Below are 20,552 nucleotides of genomic sequence, written 5' to 3'. Positions count from 1 at the left end.
AGAGACCAATTTTCTCACCATAACTAAAAAATTAAGCCTGTTGTAGAGTCATAAATTAGTCGCGCCTGGAAGCTAGGGCAGCTCGCTCTGAAGGCCTGTTTCCTAGGCTACATACGAGGGACGTGTTCCTTATCCTTTCGCCTAGGGGAAAGTCCCCGGACCATGGGCAGAGAGTGCCGCGTGCACACGCGCGTAGACTTCCCCCGCAAGTCACTGCTAGCCCGCCAAGAAGCGACCCCTCCGGGGCGAGCTGAGCGGCGTGCAGCGGGGCGTCATCCGTCAACTCACATAGTGACGCAGGCAGTGCGACCTGGCTCGCACCAACCACACGGGGCTCATTCTCAGCGCGGCTACAATTTTACTTCTATAACAACCTTCAGAGCCCGATGTGAATGTACTAATTAGGAAATCAAGGTCACCCTTTCCTAAGAAAAGAAGAAAGAAAACGGAGACAAATCTGAATTCCTAATTTATTCTTTTTTTTTTTTTTTTTTCCGAGACAGGGTTTCTCTGTATAGTCTTGGCTGTCCTGGGACTCACTCTGTAGACCAGGCTGGCCTCAAACTCAGAAATCCGCCTACCTCTGCCTCCCGAGTGCTGGGATTAAAGGCGTGCGCCACCACGCCCGGCTAATTTATTCTTTAATAGCTGTAATTCTTTTTTTAGGCTGCTAGTCCAAAGAGAGCAAGACTATGGGTTTTGGTTTTTGTTTTTTTTTCCATTTTACTGTCCGAGCCTAATAACTTGTTGCTAGGGGAACTTGAGGACGTGAATGAAATTAATGAATGAATGTTCACAGCGACTCAAAAGGCAAATATACAACTAGGTCCTTCTGGGTCTCATGTAACCTGGACTGGCTTCTTTCTCATGTAGCTGGAGCTGGCCTAGAACTCCTAACCCTCCTGCTTCCATTTCTCAAATGCTGGGATTATGTAGTAGCAAGCACATAAGATTCACAGAGCTGCCAGATGTGGCAGCAGTGGGGAGACAAAAGCAGGCAGAGTTCAATGAGTTCAAGGCCTGGTCTACATAATGAGACCCTCTCTCAAAACTGAACAAAAGACCAGGACAGGGTGTTACATTGTCTGCTCCATGCTGTGTTGTTTGAGACAGTCTCAGTAGCCCAAGATCCTTCTGAGATAGTTCTGGAGTGCCGGGGTTGCTAGAGATGCAGCCAGCATGCGCCTCTCTCCCTGTTATCTTTTACCTCTGCTACACGGGGCCATCTTCAGATCAATAGCTCTCGGAGGGAAGAAACAGGTTCCATTTGCATCTCGGTCTCCAGGACTTGGCAATCACCAGGCATGAGGCACACGAGTGTTAAATAAATTAATAAACCATGAGAGTCTTATCTTGTTTTCCCAGAGAGGGGGGCATAAGGACAGGGCAGGGCAGGGCAGGGCAACAGGAGTTGTTAAAGTCTGATTGCTCCAAGGCAGCTTGGATGGGAAAGAAGAGAGGTACAAACCTGGAGTTGCTGCCAGCTGGCACAGTGTGTGTAGATAAGTTCAGGTTCATTCTAATGGGACAAATGACTCACTGATGGCTGGCTTTTTGTTTTGGGAGTTTTGAATCAGGTAGTCCAGGTTGACCTCAGAACTCCCTGTGTATACGGCCAAGTACACTCTAGAACTTCTAAAACGCCTGCTTTTTCTTCCTGTACACTGGGACTCCACGTGTGTGCCACCAAACCTGGTCTCCAGAATAAGGTTTTGTTGTTTCATTTTGATGGTACAGGGTCGGGGTGTGAGGGCTCCCCCAGCTTGAAGTGGGCTGGTACAAATCTTGTCACCACTGAGGTGGGGCCACCTGCAGTGCAGCTTTCCACCCCCTTATAAACACGGTTTCTTAATAAACTCATGGGCCTTGATCAAAACCTTTGTCTTGGCTCCATTATTTCTCTCGACCGTCTAGTTTCTCTCTTTTCAGCCCCAGCCTGCCTCCCAAGAGTACCCCAGTTCGTATAAGCCGCAGGCCAGCTTACTACAGGGGTGCGTCTAGCCATGTCCTCACACATGCCAGGCAAGTAGTCTACCACTTCACTATAGCCCCCAGCTGCTTGTTTTTAGTTTTAGTTTGAGATAGGATCTCATTCTTTAGCCCAGGCTGGATCCTAACACATAATCCTCCTGCCTTAGCTTTCTGACCTGTGTCACACTGTCTGGTTCAGATTGCTACTTAGAGAACACTTGCCCACTATTGCCAGACCTCCTCACCCTCAAAGAATCAGCCAGTTGAGATTTTTAAGAATTGTCAGGGTACAGTAGCACGTGGTTTTTTTAATCCCAGCACTCGGGAGGCAGAGGCAGGTGAATCTCTGTGAGTTTGAGGCCAGACTGGTCCACTGAGTGAATTCCAGAGCTGCATAGAGAAAGCCTGTCTCAAAACTTAAAATAAAATAAAAAAGTTGAGAATTTTTATTTATTCATTTCTAATTTAGTCTCCTCTCATACACTACATCCTGACTGCAGTCTCCCCTCCCCCACTTCTCCCATCCCCATCACCTCCATTTCCCTTCAGGAAAGAGCAGACCTCCTAGGGATATCAACCAAACATGGCATAACAAGATACAATAAAACCAGGCACACACCCTCATATCAAGGCTGGGTAAGGCAACAGTAAGAGGAAAAGGGTCCCAAGAGTGGGCAGAGGAGTCAGAGACACCCCCACTCCTGCTATCAGGAGCCCACAAAACCACCAAGCTAGCAGCCATAGCGTGTATGTAGAGGATCTAGCACAGATCCATGCAGGTTCTGTGATTTCCCCTTCAGTCTCTGTGAGCCCCTATGAGACCAGCTTAGATGATTTTGTGGGCTGTGTTTGGTTTTGTTTGTTTGTTTGTTTGTTTGTTTGATTTGTTTTGTTTTTCAAGATAGGGTTTCTCTGTGTAGCCCTGGCTGTCCTGGAACTCACTCTGTAGACCAGGCTGGCCTAGAACTCAGAAATCCGCCTGCCTCTGCCTCCCGAGTGCTGGGATTAAAGACATGCACCACCACTGTTCAGCAGGCTGTGTTCTTGTGTACTAGACCCCTCTGGCTTATACAATTCTTCCCCCTCTTCCTCAGGGGTCCCCTGAACTCCAAGGGGAGGGACTGGACAGAGAGCTCCAGTTTGGACTCTCTCTGCCTAATGTTTGGCTGTGGGTCTCTGCATCTGCTCCCATCAGCTGCCCCCACCTCCTACCCCCATATCCTAGGTCTCTGGGCTATCCAGCCTCTAGTTCCTGGTCATCCAGGCAGTGTGGGGCACGGGCTCCCTCTCATGAGAGTGTCTCAGTTTAGACCAGATATGGTTGGCCACTCTCACAAAGTCTGTGCCTCCATCTTCCCTACCCCTGCACATCTTGCAGGCAGGATAGATTGTAGGTCAAAGGTTTTGTGGTTGGGTTGGTGTCAGTCCTTCCACTGGGAACCTTGTCTGGTTACAGAAGATGGCTGGTTCAGGGTCTGTGTCCTCCATTACTAGGAGTCCTCATAGGGTCTCCCTCTTAGATTCCTGGTTCTACTGCACCAGGTTTCCACAACCCCTCACCCAGCCCCAGTGCCAGTCTGTTTCCACATTCTCTCTCCAACATCCCGACCCAATTCCCCCTGTTCCCAGCCCCACCTGCCCAAGCCCACCTGTAAAATTAACAATAGAAGATGGTGATCATGGCTCTTAAGAATGGGAATTCCAAGAACATGGTGTCGTCATCTGGCAGGGACATCTCACTGCTCTATTACATCCTGGAGAGCAAGAACACAGGAAACGAGATGGGGACACATAGGATGGGTCTGTCCTTTCATGGAGAGCCCATCCTCAGATGACAGTATCAGGATACTCATGAGGGCAGTATCACAGAGACCCAATCGTCCCCATCTTCTCTCAAGCAATAGCAGTTTAAATGGCATGGGCTCATAGTGTGGGTCTCAGGTTGGACCAGTCATTGGTTGGCCACTCCCACAAGTTCTGTTCCATCTTTACCCTAACACATCTTACAGGCTGGACAGATTGTAGGTTAAAGGCTTTGTGGTTAAAGGGTTGGTGTTCCAGGCGCACCACTGGAAGCCTTGTTTACAGAAGATGGCTGGTTCAGGCTCCGTATCCTCCATTAATAGGAGTCCTCACTAGAGTCCACCTTGTGGGTTCCAGGGAGTTTCCATTGTCCTGGGTTCCTACCTCGCCCTGAAGTCCCCAATTCTGGTTGCCTCTCTCAGTACTCTCTCCCTCCACTCCGCTCCCACCGGATCCCTCCTGTTCCTGTCACACACACTCCCAGAAACAGAACCAGGAAATCTATTCTATTTCCCCTTCCCAGGGAGACCCATGTACCCCCACTTAGAGCCTTCCTTATTACTTAGCCTCTCTAGGTCTGTGGATTGTAGCCTGGTTATCGTTTACTTAACAGCTAATATCCACGTATATTTCTGTTTGTCTGTCTTTCTGGGTGTGGCCTACCTTACTCAGGATGATTTTTTTTCTAGTTCCATCCATTTGCCATTTGCCTTCAAATTTCATGATTCTTCTTCTTTTTAAAAATTTTAAAAATTTATTTATTCTATGTGAGTACATTCTTGCTATCTTAAGACTCACCAGAGGAAGGCATCAGATCCCATTACAGATGGTTGTGAGCCACCATGTGGTTGCTGGGAATTGAACTCAGGACCTCTGGAAGAGCAGTCAGTGCTCTTAACCACTGAACCATCCTCCTCCTCCTCTTTTCCCTTATCTTCCTTCTCCTTCTTCCTTCTTCCTTCTTTCTTTCTTCTTCCTTCTTCTACTACTCTTTTCATTTTTACAAGCTCTTGCTATGTAGTCTAGGCTGGATTTGAACTCATAACATAACCCAGATTGACTTCCAACTCATGATCCTACCATCTCACCATGAAGTGCTTTTTCTCATCTTTAAAGTGCTGATAAGAAATCAAGGCTATACTTAGTGTATTTGACACCCAAGCAGATTTTTAAATTTTTTGAGGCAGAATTCTATGTGATTCAGGCTGGCCTCGAGCATGCTATATAGTCAAAGCTGGCCTTGAACTTCTGATCCTCTGAGTTCTACTGCCTCCTGAGTGCTGGGACTGCAGGTGTGGATTCACTTGGTACTGGCTGTCAACCTCAGGGCTGTATGCATATTAGGCAAGTATGCTATCAATGCAGCTACATCTCCAGACCCAAGGAGTTTTTTTTTTTAAAAATCTCTAAATGTCAAAATCATTTTCAATAGCATAAAAATAAAAACCAAGAAAGACACAGACCGGGAACATAATTCTAAAAGTATTGAACTCTGTATATTTATAAGCATGCTAGTATAAAAATGTATATAGTTAGCATTTTAAATTAATTACAGAACAAGAAGCAGCAATGGATCTTAATTTACTTTAATGATTACATTATTGCATTTTAGAAGAAAGTATGTTTAATCTTCGTGTTGATAAAGGTGGTGAACAGTTTTAGGTTTTGCTTTTTTAGAATTTATTCTTTGTGTGTGTGGTGTATGTGGGTGTGTGCACCCATGCACACACATGTGGGGGTAAGAAGGACACTGAATGTCTTCCTTACCATTTTGTCCAAACTGGCAGGCCAGAGAACCCTGCTCCCAATGCTGCGGTGGGTTGAGGATTAAACCTGAGTTCTCATGCCTCCACAACAAACAGTCTTACCCCGAGGCCCTTAAATGTCATTTTTAAAAGTTTCTCTAGGGGCTGGAAGGGTGGCTCAGTAGTTTAAAGCACTTGTTGTTCTTGTAGAGGATCCGTGTTCAAATCTCAGCATGTAGGTCTGGTGACTAACAGTTACCTGTAATTCCCGCTTCAGGGGATCTGATGCCCTCGTGACCTCAAAGGCAGATGTACACACAGACACACAGACACAAACACACACACACAGACATACACATAATTTATTTAAAAGTTTCTTTTATACGAAGTAACAGATAACTACTAGAAAATGTCTTAAATATAAGGAAAAATTTAGGAAAAAATTCACATTTCAGAACAAATTTCAGAAAACCTTAAATATAAATTAAAGTGACAAATGATCACCTTGAATGAAGGGATTAGGAATTAAGTAACAGGTTTATTTTCTCAATTTTATAATCACTATTCCATAATTTTTAGTTTTATTTATTTACTGGCTCTGGGGATTGAACCCAGGACCTGGTCCCTGCATGTTGCAACCAGCACTCTTTCCTGGCTTTTGTTTTTGTGTTTGTTGTTATTGTTGTTGTTTTTAGATTTATTTAGTTTATATTGTTTTATAATTTTTTCAAATATTTTTGTTTTTTAAGATTTTTAATTTTTTGTTTTTTTAAGAGACGCCACATGAAGAAAAGTATGCTCTTTTTTTTAAAGATTTATTTATTTATTTATTTATTATACGTAAGTACACTGTAGCTATCTTCAGACACTCCAGAAGAGGGCATCAGATCTTGTTACAGATGGTTGTGAGCCATAATATGTTTGCTGGGATTTGAACTCAGGACCTTCGGAAGAACAGTCAGTGCTCTTAACTGCTGAGCCATCTCTCCAGCCCCAATTTTTAAATTTTTTATTTCATAAATGGTACAGGTGTTCTGCCTGCATATATCTGTCTGTGTGTATCACTTACATGACTGGTACCCAGAGTGGCCAGGAGAGGCCATCAGATCCCCTGGAACTGGGTTTAGGGATGGTGGTCAGCGACTGTATGGGTACTGGAAATCAGACTCTGGTCTTCTAGAAAAGTAGTTTTGGTTTTCTGAGACAGGGTTTCTCTGTGTAGCCCTGGCTGTCCTGGAACTCACTCTGTAGACCAGGCTGGCCTCGAACTCAGAAATCCGCCTGCCTCTGTCTCCCGAGTGCTGGGATTAAAGGCGTGCACCACCACACCCGGCTAGTAGCCAGCACTCTTAACAGGGCTGAGCCATTGGAATTTTTGCCTTCATGTGTGCTTGCCTGACATGTCACTTCCTGGTGCCCTTGGCAGTCAGAAGAGAAGGTTGGATCCCCTGGAACTGGAGTCACAGATGGTTCTTGGTCTCCAGATGATTGCTAGGAATCAAACCTGGGTCCTCTGCCAGGGCAGCAAGTACTCTTAACCTCTGAGACATCTTGCCAATTTTGTTTGGCTTACATTTCAAGCCAGGGGCTGGTGCTGGGGATGAACCCAAGGCCTCGAACACACTCAGGACAAGCTGTACCAATGAGCTGGTATGCACTTAGTCCAACATTATTTATTTAATGGATGTACGTATGTTCCTATATAAACAGGGTTTCATTCTGTAGCCTTGCCTGGCCTGGAACTTTCTAACATAGACCAGGCTGGCTCTGAACTCACAGAGAGCTGCCTGCCTCTGCCTTTTAATGCTAGGTTTAAAGGCATGAGCCATCATGGCCAGCTCAACTTGGTTATTTTAAATCTACTGGTTAACGAGTAAAAATATTTAGTTACTTAATTATTTAATATCTGTGGTGTTAAAGACACTGTGCCAAAAACAGAACAAAACAAAACCCTAACAGTTTCAAACTCTTAAAAAACTGATTCTAGGGCTGGAGAGATGGCTCAGAGGTTAAGAGCACTGGCTGCTCTTCCAGAGGTCATGAGTTCAATTCCCAGAAACCACATGGTGGCTCACAACCATCTCAATGATGAAATCTGATGCCCCCTTCTGGTGTGCAGGAGGTACATGCAGATATACAATAAATAAATAAAACTTAAAAAAATGATTCTAGATGTAGAGGGATCTGCTTGTGCCAAGGGCCCCTTGCATAACTAGCTGCTCTCTAGTGTGTGTGTGTGTGTGTGTGTGTGTGTGTGTGTGCAGCCTGAAAATTGACTTCTTGTGTCATCTCCATTACTCTCTCTTTTACTCTTTAAGACAGGTCTCTCTCCTAACAGGGAGCCAGACTGGCTGGCCAGTGAGCTGTAGTGATCCACCTGTGTCCCCTCGCCACGTAAGGTTACAGAAGTGTGCTACTGAGCCTGGCTTTGATGTGGGTGTTAGAGATTCAAACTCAGGTCTTTGCAATTTCTAGGCAAGTCCTTTACCGACTGAGCTATCTCCTACCCAGCCCCACCCCTACCTCTGAGACAGAGTTTAACTGCATAGCCTTGGAACTCTCACCTAGTCTCTCTAGCAAGTGACTAACTGCAAAAACAGGCCCAGTGTGCCTGAGTTAGCCTGGGTCAGAGATTCTCTTAATGCAATGAATGTAGTGACGGGGTCTCACAGACAGTTTAGATGAGGTAGGTTGTGAGGAGAGATATTAGCCTCTTCTATCTTCCTATCCCCAATTATAATACTTGTATCAACAACAACAATAGTTACACAGATATTTCTCAACTGGGCACGGTGGTTTTCCATGGCTGTAATTCCAGAACTTGGTTGGTGGAGGAAGGGAGGTCAGGAGTTCAAGTTCATAATGAGTTTGAAGCCAGCCTGGACTACAGAAAGAAATGCAACTATTTCCGATAGTGGAGCTGTGAATTCTAAAGCTACAATCATCGAGCATAAACCTTCATGGCAATGTGAGCCAGAGAGAAAAGGTGAAATCCCGTGGCTAAGGGCTCCTGTCCTTTTAGTCCTCTCTCATGCCACCTCTGCTCTTCAGAGTCTCCGTGGACTCAGCTGCACGCGGTCTACTCCCTGCTAAAGGGGACTCAGAGCCACGGGGATTTCAGAGAGTTGATGATTTCAGAGAGCTCTGGGTGATGCAGGTGCAGGCACAGGGCGGGGTCTTTGTTCTTTTGCTCATCCCTCCTCTCTGCCTTCCTCTCCGGAAACCAGCAAGTTTGACACTGTCAGTGTTGGCGATGCTGAGCTGTGGAGGCCAGGTTTAAGGAGACATTGGGGTTGTGGGGGCTGTGACAAGCTGTCAGGCCATAAGTAGGACTGACCCCTGACTCTCACACCAGCTGCAGTCATGAGCAGAGATTGCAACTGTACCACTGACTTTCAACTCGCTTGGGGTAAGCTGGGCGGGGCAGGGACTCCTGGGGGAGGGGTTATGTGGTTCCATGTTCTATCTGATCCCGGCTGGGGAAGGGGCTTGTGGAGGGTAGTAACAGCCCCATCCACTTGCATCCACAGGGATTCCCTCCATAACCTACGCGTGGGGACTGTGGGCCCTCTTAGGAGTTGTGACGGTGCTGCTTCTCATCTCATTGGCTGCACTCTTGTCCCAGTGGACCCGTGGTCGGAGAAGGAACCAGGAGGGACAGGGACCACCGTGAGTGAAGGATAACTGGGGTGGGTTAACTAAGTACCTCTCTCTTAACTAAAAAAGTCCCCATTCACTCTCAAACTCTATGCTGCAGCTCCGGAAGGTCCGCGGAAGAAGTTCCCCTGTATGGCAACCTGCACTATTTACAGACAGGTAGCTGATGCGGTCGGGGAGGATGAGGGCATAAGGGCCGACTCCTAGTACACGGGATGGAGATGGAGATAATGGAGACACCAGGGGCAATCAGGAGCTCATCAGATTCCTGTGCCCTTGTCCCAGGTCGGCTGTCTCAAGAACCAAGGTCAGAAGAGCAGGACCCACCATCCTCTGGAGGCCTTGCCAGGGTGAGTCAGCTGGCCGAAGAAAGGGGGAGGGAAGGAAATGGGGCCCATTCCCGAGGGTGCAGAGACCAACTAACAGCTTCGCATCTCCAGGGGGCGGAGGAGGCCATGTGCTACACTAGCCTGCAGCTGCGACCAGCTCAAGGTCGGATTCCCAGCTCTGGGAACCCCATCAAATACTGTGAGGTGGTGCTGGACTCTGAGCCAAAGCCCCAGGCCCCAGGCCCTGAGCCGGAACTTTATGCCTCCGTGTGTGCCCAGACCCGCAGAGGCCGGGCTTCCTTCCCAGATCAAGCCTATGCCAACAGCCAGCCTGCACCCAGCTGAGGAGGACCTGGAACTGTGGGCACCCATGGCTCAGCTACTGGGTCAGGGACTCCTGCTGTCCTGGCTAGGGTATGTCTGGTTTCTAACCACCTCCAGGACATTGAGACTTTGCTGAGTGGCAGGAGCTTCCTAAGTTGCATGACAGCGTCAGAGTCGGAAGCCTCCTGGTTTCCTGAGGAAGGAGTTGCAAAGAGAGATCTCCGCACTTACCTTTCCTACGTTCTCCTGTAAGCCCCCAAACTCACACCTTTCCCTCCATTTAGGGTTTAGCCAGGTTCCCCCTTGTCCTCTCTAAGCTTATGCAGATACCTCATTGTCTCAGAGACAGGAAGTGGGCAGGGAGGAGTGGGTAGAAGCCAGAGAGGATGTGGGTGGGTATCATGCATGGGAGAGCCCACAGCTGGAAGGCTCCTAGGGTCCCAAGTTTGGTTTCTGACCTGAAAGCCGGGGTCAGAGAATGGCCTTCATGCTGTTGCCTCTGGCGTCCCCTGGGTTTCAAATAAAGCATCGCAAAAAAACCACGTTTATCTTTTACCCAGAAGCTGCAGGCCTGTAACAGACTTCTAAAGGGTGTGTATGTATATGTGGGGGTGGACTTTGGCATTGTGGGGGTGGACTTTGGCATTGTGGGGGTGAGCTTTGGCATTGTGTCGTGCATTTCTGGGGGCGCCTAGCTGGGGAAAGATTGAAGAGGTAGATGCTGAGGGTGAAGGACTGGAGCCCTGCTACCTAGGTATTATTCCTGACTCTAGAACATTCACAGGACTCAGGCTTAGAGCCACCCCGTTGCTACTGGGGTCGAAAACTCACCAGTCCTCAACTACTCTATTCATTACTTATGTAAGTGTGCACCTACCTTCTGGCCTAGCTCCTCCATCAGCTTCCACAACCATCCTCCCACACCCCATGGGTACTGCCCATAGTGGTCCATTCCAGCTTCTTTCTTCTTCCTTCTTCTTCATCTTCTTTCTTCTTCTTCTTCTTCTTCTTCTTCTTCTTCTTCTTCTTCTTCTTTTTATATGAGTACACTGTAGCTGTCTTCAGACACACCAGAAGAGGGCATTGGATCCCATTACAGATGGTTGTGAGCCACCATGTGGTTGCTGGGAATTGAACTCAGGACCTCTGGAAGAGCAGTCAGTGCTCTTAACCACTAAGCCATCCCTGCAGCCCCCATTCCACCTTCTTAATTGTCTCCAGTCCTGGCCATAGCTTTGCTGTCCTTACTTATGTTTAAAACCTCTATCCAACAGGCCCTGCCAGCCACTCCACGCCTGCTTTATTCCTAGCCTGCACTTCCTGCACTGTAGAGCTGCAGTAATTGTAGGCAGGTCAGCAACAGATCAGCACTGTGGGTGTGGGAGCCAGATTGCCCGAGTTCAAAGTCTACACCTCCACTCATTGCTGGCCTGAGTGGTCCGTAGTAAGCAGGCCTCAGTTTCTGAGTCTGTGTGATGGGAAAGATGTTCTTCTCATTCATTAGTGTGTGTGTGTGTGTGTGTGTGTGTGTGTGTGTGGTGTGTCTGTGTGTGTGTGTGTGTACGGGTTTATGAGGAAGGGTAAGATGTCACGTCTGTGTACATACATGTGGAACCCGGAGGCTAACCCTGGACATTCCTTGTCAGGCACTGTCTACCTTCTTGGATTTTAAATGTTTAAAAATCACATTATTAGTAGTAGTAATGGTGTTTGTGGGGAAGGTGATGGGGAGGGTGCAGTCTGTGCAGGAGTTGGCTCTTTCCTTTTACTGTATGGGTTGAGCTCAGGTTTTCAGAAGGGTCAGCAAATGCCTTTACCCTCCCCCAAGCCTCCAGCCACTTTGTCAGCTTCTTTTTGTTTTTGTTTTTGTTTTAAAGGCAGGGTCCCTTACTGGGTCCTAGCACTACTGGAGTAGTCTAGGCTGACAGGCCACAGAGCTCCAGAGATCCACCGGTCCCCGAGTCCTCCATTCTGGGGTACAAACGCCCGCCATTGTGTCCTGCTCTTTATGTGGGTGCTGGGATCCCACTCAGAGCAAGCACTTTACCCACGCAGCTATCTTCTCAGCCCTTTAAAAAGTCTTCTTATTTTTATTAATATTCATGTGTATGGTGTGCTGTTTGCATGTCTGTCTGTATACCACTTTTGTTCTTGGAATCCAGGGAGGTCAGAAGAGGATGTTGGATCCCAAGACACTAGAGTTACAGATGGTTGTGACCCACCATGTAGATGCTAGGAATTAACCCAGTGCTCTTAACTGCTGAGCTGTCTCTACAGGCCCCTAAAGTTATTAAACAATTTAACCTTTATTTTTATGCTTATGGGTGTCCTGCCTGCATGTATGCATGTGCAGTCCCATAAAGGCCAGAAGAGGGAGTTGCTTCTCCTGGAACTGGAGTTATAGTTGGTTGTGAGCCACTCTATGGGTGCTGGGATCCAAGCAGGGTCTTCTGCAAGAGCGAGCGCTCTTAATACGGAGCCGACTCTCCAGACCCTTGCTCTTTAACAAGAAAAAAAAAAAAAAAAGAAAAAGAAAAATAAGAAAGCTCGCTTTGAGCAGGGCGTGCTTTGCCTTTAATCCCAGCACTCCGGAGGCAGAGGCAGACGGATTTCTGAGTTCGAGGCCAGCCTGGTCTACAGGGTGAGCTCCAGGACAGCCAGGGCTTCACAGAGAAACCATGTCTCGAAAAACCAAAAAAAAAAAAAAAAAAAAAAAGAGGAAAAAAGAAAAAGAAATCTCGTTTTGTGGTTTAAGTTAATTACCATATGTAAATCACTAAGACTCAGAGTGTTCAATATAACGCTAGGAATTATTAAAATGAGGAAAACATGGGAGTCCTGTGGAGGAATTCAGAGATAAAGTGACTCAACAGGTACCGAGTAGAAAACAGTCCAGCAGGGGGCACCACGAGGCAAAGGAGAGGAGGCTTCTATAGAGTTGCTGGCCCCCCCGCAATGAAGGCGATAGAAAGGAACGGAGCAAGATGAGTCCGGTGGCCTGACAGAAGCCAGTCGTGCCAAGGAGCTTGGATTTCCTGCTTCTGGTGAGGTGGAAAAGAGTGAAAAACGGAGTGAAGCAAGGTATAAGCTCCAGTGGTCGCCGTGTGGGCTGGAGGCCTGTAGGAAACATCGAACATGAACAGAACATGAACAGAAACATCGAACAATGTCTCAGTAGGCATGGGGACAAAGTGATGGATTAGAAATATTTCGGTTTTAAAACAAAGTGGCATCCACTATACACCCATCTTTGTGGTCTGATCCGCATCACAGAATATAGCCCAGTTCTATACTGTTCAAGCTTTCGCCAACTCTCCCGGTGGCAACACACTGCTCTGTTTAACCAATCCTTGCATGCCATTGGCTGCTCTCCTCCAACTTTTCTGTAGCCCATCTGTGATCCACCCAACTCTGGAAAAAAATCCAACTCCTTCTTAGCTCCAGCTTCCCATAGCAGAACAGAGCGGGTAGGGCGGCGGGGGATGGGGCGGCGGGGGGGGGGGGGGTCGCCTTCAGCCTGAGCTCCAGCGCCACCAACCGTTTTAGTGTTTGAAGGACATAAGAAAAAGAAAGAAAGCCGGGCGTGGTGGCGCACGCCTTTAATCCCAGCACTCGGGAGGCAGAGGCAGGTGGATTTCTGAGTTCTAGGCCAGCCTGGTCTACAAAGTGAGTTCCAGGACAGCCAGGGCTACACAGAGAAACCCTGTCTCAAAAAAACAAAAACAAACAAACAGAAAAAGAAAGAGGAAGCAGAGGTTTTCATTTCTACACTTTTATCCTTTCCATTTGCAAAGTCCCAAAGACATTCAGAGAGTAGGGAACCTTCCGTGAAGAAGGATGGTACTGGGGTGCTTCTGGTCTCTGTACCGTTGAGGATGCCAACTTGGATCTCTCTAAGGGACACCTAGGTCGCAATCAAGGTCAGGCAATTTGTGGGAGGGAGGAAGGATGGTTTGGGGGCAGACACCGGAAGGAGGGAACCACAGCATCGGGATGTGGGCTTTTGAGTGGGTCTCTGCTTCTGAAACTGGTTCAGAGTCCGCACCCGAAGGACGTGAGAGAGTTTAGGCTTCGAAGAGGAGCTGATCGGAATAGCACACTCGCACTAGCAGGAACCGGGGCTGAATGCTCTAAGGCTCAGGAAGCTGATTTAGAACCCCAGACTGGTCTCAGCACGAACTCAAAGCCTTCAGAACTAAGTAAGCTCCAGAGCCCCCTCCAGGCTTGAAGAGGCAGCGCCACCACCTCTGCGCAGGCGTGATGAGGCCCATAGCATCCTGGGAATTGTAGTCCCCTGGTTTGGCGTTGCCCATGATTCCAGCCCAGAACCTTATTGGAGTTGGGCAAACATCGCTTATAACTGAGTTCCTGTTTGTTTGTTTGTTTGTTTGTTTGTTTGGTTGGTTGGTTGGTTGGTTGGTTGTTGTTTTATGTGTAGCCCCAGTGGCGTGTGTTCTGAATTTTATTTTTCTTTCAATCTCTGACCCTCTCCCTTTCCTTTCTTTCTTTCCTCCCTTCCTTCCTTCCTTCTTTCTTTCTTTCTTTCTTTCTTTCTTTCTTTCTTTCTTTCTTTCTTTCTTTTTTATTTTGTTATTGTTTTTCTTTTTTTTATATTTATTTATTTATTTATAATATGTTAAGTACACTGTAGCTGTCCTCAGACACTCCAGAAGAGGGCGCCAGATCTCGTTATGGATGGTTGTGAGTCACCATGTGGTTGCTGGGAATTGAACTCAGGACCTTCGGAAGAGCAGTCAGTGCTCTTACCCACTGAGCCATCTCTCCAGCCCCTCCTTGTTATTGTTTTTCAACACAATGTTTCTCTGCATAGTTCTGGCTGTTCTGGAACTTGCTTTGTAGACCCGTCAGACCTTAAACTAAGATCCCCCTGCTTCTTTCTCTCAAGTGCTGGGATTAAAGGCATGTGCCACTATGTGTGGCTTCTTCCCTCTTTTTTTATTTGTCTTCTCTCATCTCTATCATTTAGGCTTATGCTCTGGCACAAATTCTAAGCACTTAACAAGCAAACTAAGACAACTCCCTTTCTAGTTCCTAAACCAAGGAACATAACCACACCTCTCCTCCGGTTAGTCACCTCACCTGACCCAGTACAAGTCGACAGTTCCAAGTTCCTCTCCTTGTGGATTCTTTTGCACGAGTGGCACGCGCGCTCGAGCACACACACACACACACACACACACACACACACACACACACACACACGGTGTATCATGTCAGCCAGGGGGCAGATGTTTCTGGGAAGTCACCAGAGCCTTCTTCATCCCTAGCTTTCCCTCTCCCTGAGACCTCATCTCTGATGCTAGGTATGTAAACTTCGGAGCAGAAGGAGAAGGGTTTCGGACCAAAGATGAACAGGAAGTTCTGAACTTCCTTATACTTAGAGGTGGTGAGAGGCTGTAGGCCATAGCAGGAGCTGCCTGTACTAGGCCTCGCCAGTGTTAACCTGGCCTTTTCAGTCCATCAGATGGGTTTGAAGTCCAGGAAGGTTTTGCCTACCAGTAGGGGGCAAAGCTGGGTGGCCTTGTGCAGCCAGGCAATCTTGAAGACATAGTCACTTAAAGCCTTGGCTCTAACTAATACATGGAAATAAACTTTAAAAAGCAACTTAGGCTGGGCAGTGGTGGTGCACGCCTTTAATCCCAGCACTTGGGAGGCAGAGGCAGGCAGATTTCTGAGTTCGAGGCCAGCCTGGTCTACAGAGTGAGTTCCAGGACAGCCAGGGCTATACAGAGAAACCCTGTCTCAAAAAACCAAAAAAAAAAAAAAAAAAAAAAAAAAGATAATGAAAGATGTAAGATACTGAAGGAGACACCAGATAAAATCACTTTGAATCACTTTGTTCCATTCTGCTCTAGCTTTCCCTTCCAGCAGTTTTTTTTAAATTTTTGTTTGTTTGTTTGTTTGTTTTGCTTTTTTCCTTCTGAGTCCCTTTCCTCTTGGGAGTCTCACGAAGGTCAGTCAGCCTTAAACTTGGGTTCTTCTTGCCTCTGCCTCCTAAATTTCTAGGATTACAGGCCTAACATTAGGCCTAACAGGCTGGGTCACTCTCTGGTCCTGCAGACACCAGGAAGGAGAGACTCATTGACAAACATCTTTATCACAAGGGGATAAAACACCCCCTGAGTAATAGCAAAGCTTGCAGGGCCGCTCACCCCGCTCCCTGAGGAAGGACAGTCACCCACAGTTTGAGGCTGCCACCTAGAGACAGACTCTGGCCATCTAATGAAAACATCAGTAACAGCTTCTTCAGAACCCTTGGAAAGCCATAACTGAGACAGTGATTAATCAGACCACCCCCCTGCCAGAGGTGCAAACCCTGGCTACCTTGTTTCCTTTAAAAAAGTTCCCATTAGCCCCTTGAAAATGAACTTGGGAGTCACGGAACCCCCTTTATTTGTTCCTGGTCGTATTGATTAAAACTTGTTTCTCTACCACTTGTCCTCAGACTCTGGTAATGTCATTATAATTTAACTTAATTTTATTTGTGTGTGTGTGTGTGTGTGTATCACTTGTATTGGAGGAGGCCAGAAGAGGGCGTCAGATCCCCTGAGACTGGAGTTCTAGACAGTTGTGAGCTGCCCTGTCGGACGTGAACCTGGGTCTTCTGAAGAGTGGCCAGGGCATCTATCTAGCCCCTGGTAATAATATTTTTGTTTAATGTGCTGGGTGACTAGTTCTCCTAGCCTAGTTTATCTATTTCTAGAATTATTTAGTTAGAAAGCGTTTGGAAGGTCTGTTCCAAACTCACAGCGTTCGCAGGAATGACCCTCCAGGCCTCTGCGTGGACACTTCCAGAGGTGGGGACTTTATTGCTTGACGAAGCACTTGTTTCTGTTCTTTGTAATCATAGAACTTTAGAGATTTCGAACCAAATCTGCCTCCTTGTTATTTTTCTTCTGTTCTGCTGGCCGAGCTACACCCCTGCGGTCTTCTGCTCTCCTCACACGGAACAACCTGGAGCTGCTCCTAGAAAGAACATCTCCTCAATGGTTTCCTGAACAACAACAACAACAAAATGTTAAACCTTCACTCTATCATAGAGAGCTCCCGAGATCACTGTGATGTTTGCTGGGAGCTGCTGTCACCGGATGAGCTCCTGTCTCAGGTCCTTTCTAATGCTGTGATAAAGACCATGAGTGACCAAAAGCAACGTAGGAAAGAAAGAGTTGGTTTAGCTCCCTGGTCCTGATCACTGTTAAATACTGAGTGAAACCAAGGCAGGAACTCCCCCAGAGCAGGAACCAGGAGGCAGGAACTGAAGCAGGGACCAGGAAGTCTACTTACTGGCTTGTTCAGCCTGCTTTCTTGTACATCCAGGACCACCTGCCCAGGGGGTGGCACTGCCCATCAGTGCTCTGGGCCCTCCCATATCAATCATTCATCAAGAAAATGCTCCACCAACTTGTCTACAGGCCAATCAAATGGTGCAGTTCCTCACTTGCAATTCCCTCTTCCCAGATGTGTCAAGTCAACAAAGTGGAACCAGCATGGTTATCCCTTGATCAGAATTCCTCCTATAAAGTGGTTCTAAGGTGTGAATGGGGTTCCATTCCCACACTCTGATTAGAAACAAAGACAGCAGACAGAAGGCAGGAATAGACTACATAAAGGGAGTTATACTGATAAGACAGTTCAGCAAATCGGAGGCCCAATCAATTGGGAGTGTGAGACCTGTGGCTGTGGTCCGTGCCACCTGCAGAGCAGGCCTTCAGGCTCCTGCCCCACTGGTCCCTTGAGGCAGAGCTCTCTCCATCTCTGATTCTGTGTTTCTGTACATCTTACTTCCCAGTTTACAAACCTCCCCCCATCCCACAATCCCCCCGCCCCCGCCTTCCCCAAATGTCTGCCTGCTCCCTCACGACAGCTTCCTATTTCCTCCTTTGCCTATGGCCCCAGTTGAACATTTGACGATAGAAATGGTGTGCACACATGCATTTTCAAAGTTAGGATACAGCCTGGTAATGTGGCATACACCTTCAATGCCAGCGCTGGAGGCAGAAGCAGGTGGATCTCTGTGATGAGACTGTGTTTTCCATACCTACTTTGACAACTCACAACTATAGGTCAGGAGTTAACCCAGCTCCACTGGTCTCCAGCAGAGAAAATTCCCTGCAGACAATTCTGGAGGACAGCCTCAGCCAAGGTTGTCTGGAAGAAAGCAGAACTTAGAAGAAGCTTGCTTCCAGTAAGAACCAGTACCTTGGCTGGGTCTCCATGACTTCCCCCTAAACTACTGCATTTCTCAGACTTTGTAATGAGGAGAATGCAAACAAACATGAAGGCAGAGGGACCTACTGGCAGAGATGGGTGAATCCCTACCAGAATATTATGTGTTTGAAAGCTCAAACTTCCTTGAACTACAGAATGTGATCTCAAAGCTAACAATTTCCATAGATAAAACAACAGAGTGTCTTTGCTGAAATTCCCTAAACAAGCCGAGGAAATGAAAAAGACCTATTTCAAAGCATGAGACAAAAATACAGACATGCAAATTCTGTGGTGAATGATGGGATTGGAACTGAACCAGGAAATTCACCATGCAAAGGTTGTGGGTTCCCAGAGAGAAAGGAACACAAAAGTTATAAAAATGAGAGCTGATGTTTCTCTGGGCTGAACCTCCAGGTCGATAGAAAAAGAAACACACTCAGCAATGTACAAGTAAAAAGAATGTCTCAAAACTCTTATAAAACTCTTATACCCTTGCAGCCAGTAAGCAGGCTCCAGTTCACCAAAGCTGAATGTGCTAATGAAAGAATCAGCCTCCCACATGGATCCAGCCAAGGACTGGGTGAAAGATCTGCAAAGGCTTGCAGAGGCCACAAAGTGTCCCATCTGAGAAGTGGGCTTAAGAGAACAGGCTAAGCAAACAGAAGATGAATCAGAGCAGAGATGTCAAGACCAAAGATGGAGAGGAAAGAGAGAAGCAGAGGAAGCAAGCCATGACCTATATATTTGTATCTAAATCTATTTATAATGTGTGATACACGTGCTAAGTCAGAACTCAAGACAGATGGAACTCACTGTGGGGGAAATTCTAACAAAGACTAAATGATCTCAATTAAACCCTGGCATCAGGTGACAGGAATGACTGGGAAAAAACCACACTCCAGATGTGTAAGAGAGGAGGGGGTGAGGAGACAGAGAAAAGTGGGAAGTGACCATAATCTAAAGGTCCCATTTCTTTGGGGCGGGAGGATAATGGTAACACTGCGGGATTGGTTGTATCTTTATACACTAGAAGGGTTCATGCGTGTCTGACAGCACAGACCCAGGTTGTAATTATCCAAGGTTTTTTGTTGTTTCTGTTTTTTCTTTTCCTAGACAAAGTCTCGGTATGTATCTCACGGCTGGCCTTGAACTCTCTCCCTTTCTATGCCTCAGCCTTCAGCACAAGAGAAAACAATTGCTACAGAGAAGCAAACACATCGCACCCCTCTGCCGCTACAAGACTAGTTGTTCCATAAATCAAAGTCAGATAAATATTTACCTAAGAGAAACCCACAGCAAAGTGATAAAGTTTCCAAATAAAGATATGGAGGAGAGATACAAGAAAGAAAAACAACAAAAGCAGATGTCCCCTGATTTCAAGCCAGTAGAATTCAGTCTATAGCCCAGGCTTAAGGGGTCAGGGCAGGGTCACCTTCAAGGAAACTGGATGAAATTTGGAAGCAATAAGAATTCTCCTTTCTCTCTTTAAATATTTTTTTATTTCTTTTTCTTTTTAGCTTCACTTTTTAAAAGAAGATTTATTTATTTATTTTATGTATATGAGTACACCATTGCTCTCTTCAGACACACCAGAAGAGGGCATCAGACCCCATTACAGATTGTTGTGAGCTACCTTGTGGTTGCTGGGAATTGAACTCAGGACCTCTGGAAGAGTAGTCAGTGCTCTTAACTGCTGAGCCATCTCTCCAGCCCTTAGCTTCACTTTTTACTTTATTTTATGTGTATGAGTGTTTTGCCTGCAAGTACCCATGTGTACCTTATATGTGCCTGATTCCAGCAAAGGTCAAAAGAAAGCCTGAACCCCTTGGAACTGCAGTTATGCGTGATCATGAGCCACCATGTTGGTTCTAGGAACTGAACCTAGGTCCTCTACTAGAACAACAAATGCTCTTAACCACGGAACCAATGTATCATACACACACACACACACACTGTTTTCTTTTAGAAATTTTATTGCAATTAGTTATGGGGGGGGCTGTGCACATGGAGGTCAGAGGATAGCTTTCGGTGGTTGGTTCTTTCCTTCTACCACGTGGATATGGGGTGTTCGGGGGGGACTGAACTCAGGTCTTCAGGCTTGGCTGCCAGTGCCTTTGCTTACTGAGCCATTTCATCAGTTAGGACAGGAAATAATTTTAAGATGTCAGTTTTTCAAAATTGACACGTATAGGTAGCATAATTCCAACCTTAAATTCCAATCTTAAAGAAAGGGCAAGGAAACATTTGAAAAATTGACTGAGGGTTGGGGAGATGGCTCAGTGGGTTTAGCCTGGGGGCCTGAGTTCGAATCTTCAGACCGAATGTAAAGTGACAGCAAGCATCTATAACCCCAGGGCTCCCCCGATGGATGGGAGGTCGTGGTTCATGCACACCCACACTCACGAATACAAATGTGCACACACAAAGATTATTTTAAAAAAAAAAATTACTGAGGGAGGGCTAGGGATGCATTTCAGTGGTAGAGTGCTTGCCT

The 20,552-nt window shown here is 46.7% G+C and overlaps 1 protein-coding gene and 1 non-coding gene across 3 annotated transcripts; both read left to right on the top strand.

The window, feature by feature from the left end:
* The first annotated feature begins 80 nt into the window (after nucleotides 1–80).
* LOC147004357 (RNase MRP) lies at nucleotides 81–351 on the top strand. The gene has a single exon (XR_015047473.1).
* Nucleotides 352–8,877: 8,526 nt separating this feature from the next.
* Sit1 (signaling threshold regulating transmembrane adaptor 1) lies at nucleotides 8,878–10,141 on the top strand. Of its 2 annotated transcripts, XM_021161584.2 has the most exons (5): nucleotides 8,878–8,928; nucleotides 9,050–9,188; nucleotides 9,277–9,335; nucleotides 9,462–9,526; nucleotides 9,617–10,141. In XM_021161584.2, the coding sequence occupies exons 1-5, from the start codon at nucleotides 8,883–8,885 to the stop codon at nucleotides 9,848–9,850; spliced, it is 543 nt and encodes a 180-aa protein (XP_021017243.1). In that variant the 5' UTR covers nucleotides 8,878–8,882; the 3' UTR covers nucleotides 9,851–10,141. The 2 variants fall into 2 exon arrangements, with proteins under 2 accessions (XP_021017243.1, XP_085694595.1); XM_085838469.1 differs by having other exon boundaries at nucleotides 9,462–10,141.
* Nucleotides 10,142–20,552: the final 10,411 nt, after the last annotated feature.

Source organism: Mus caroli, unplaced genomic scaffold (assembly GCF_978045245.1).
Source record: "Mus caroli unplaced genomic scaffold, Mus_caroli_1 scaffold_6, whole genome shotgun sequence".
NCBI classification, from domain to species: Eukaryota; Metazoa; Chordata; class Mammalia; order Rodentia; family Muridae; genus Mus; species Mus caroli.
The sequence above is the reverse complement of the archived record's forward strand: the minus strand, read 5'-3'. Positions and strand labels throughout refer to the sequence as shown.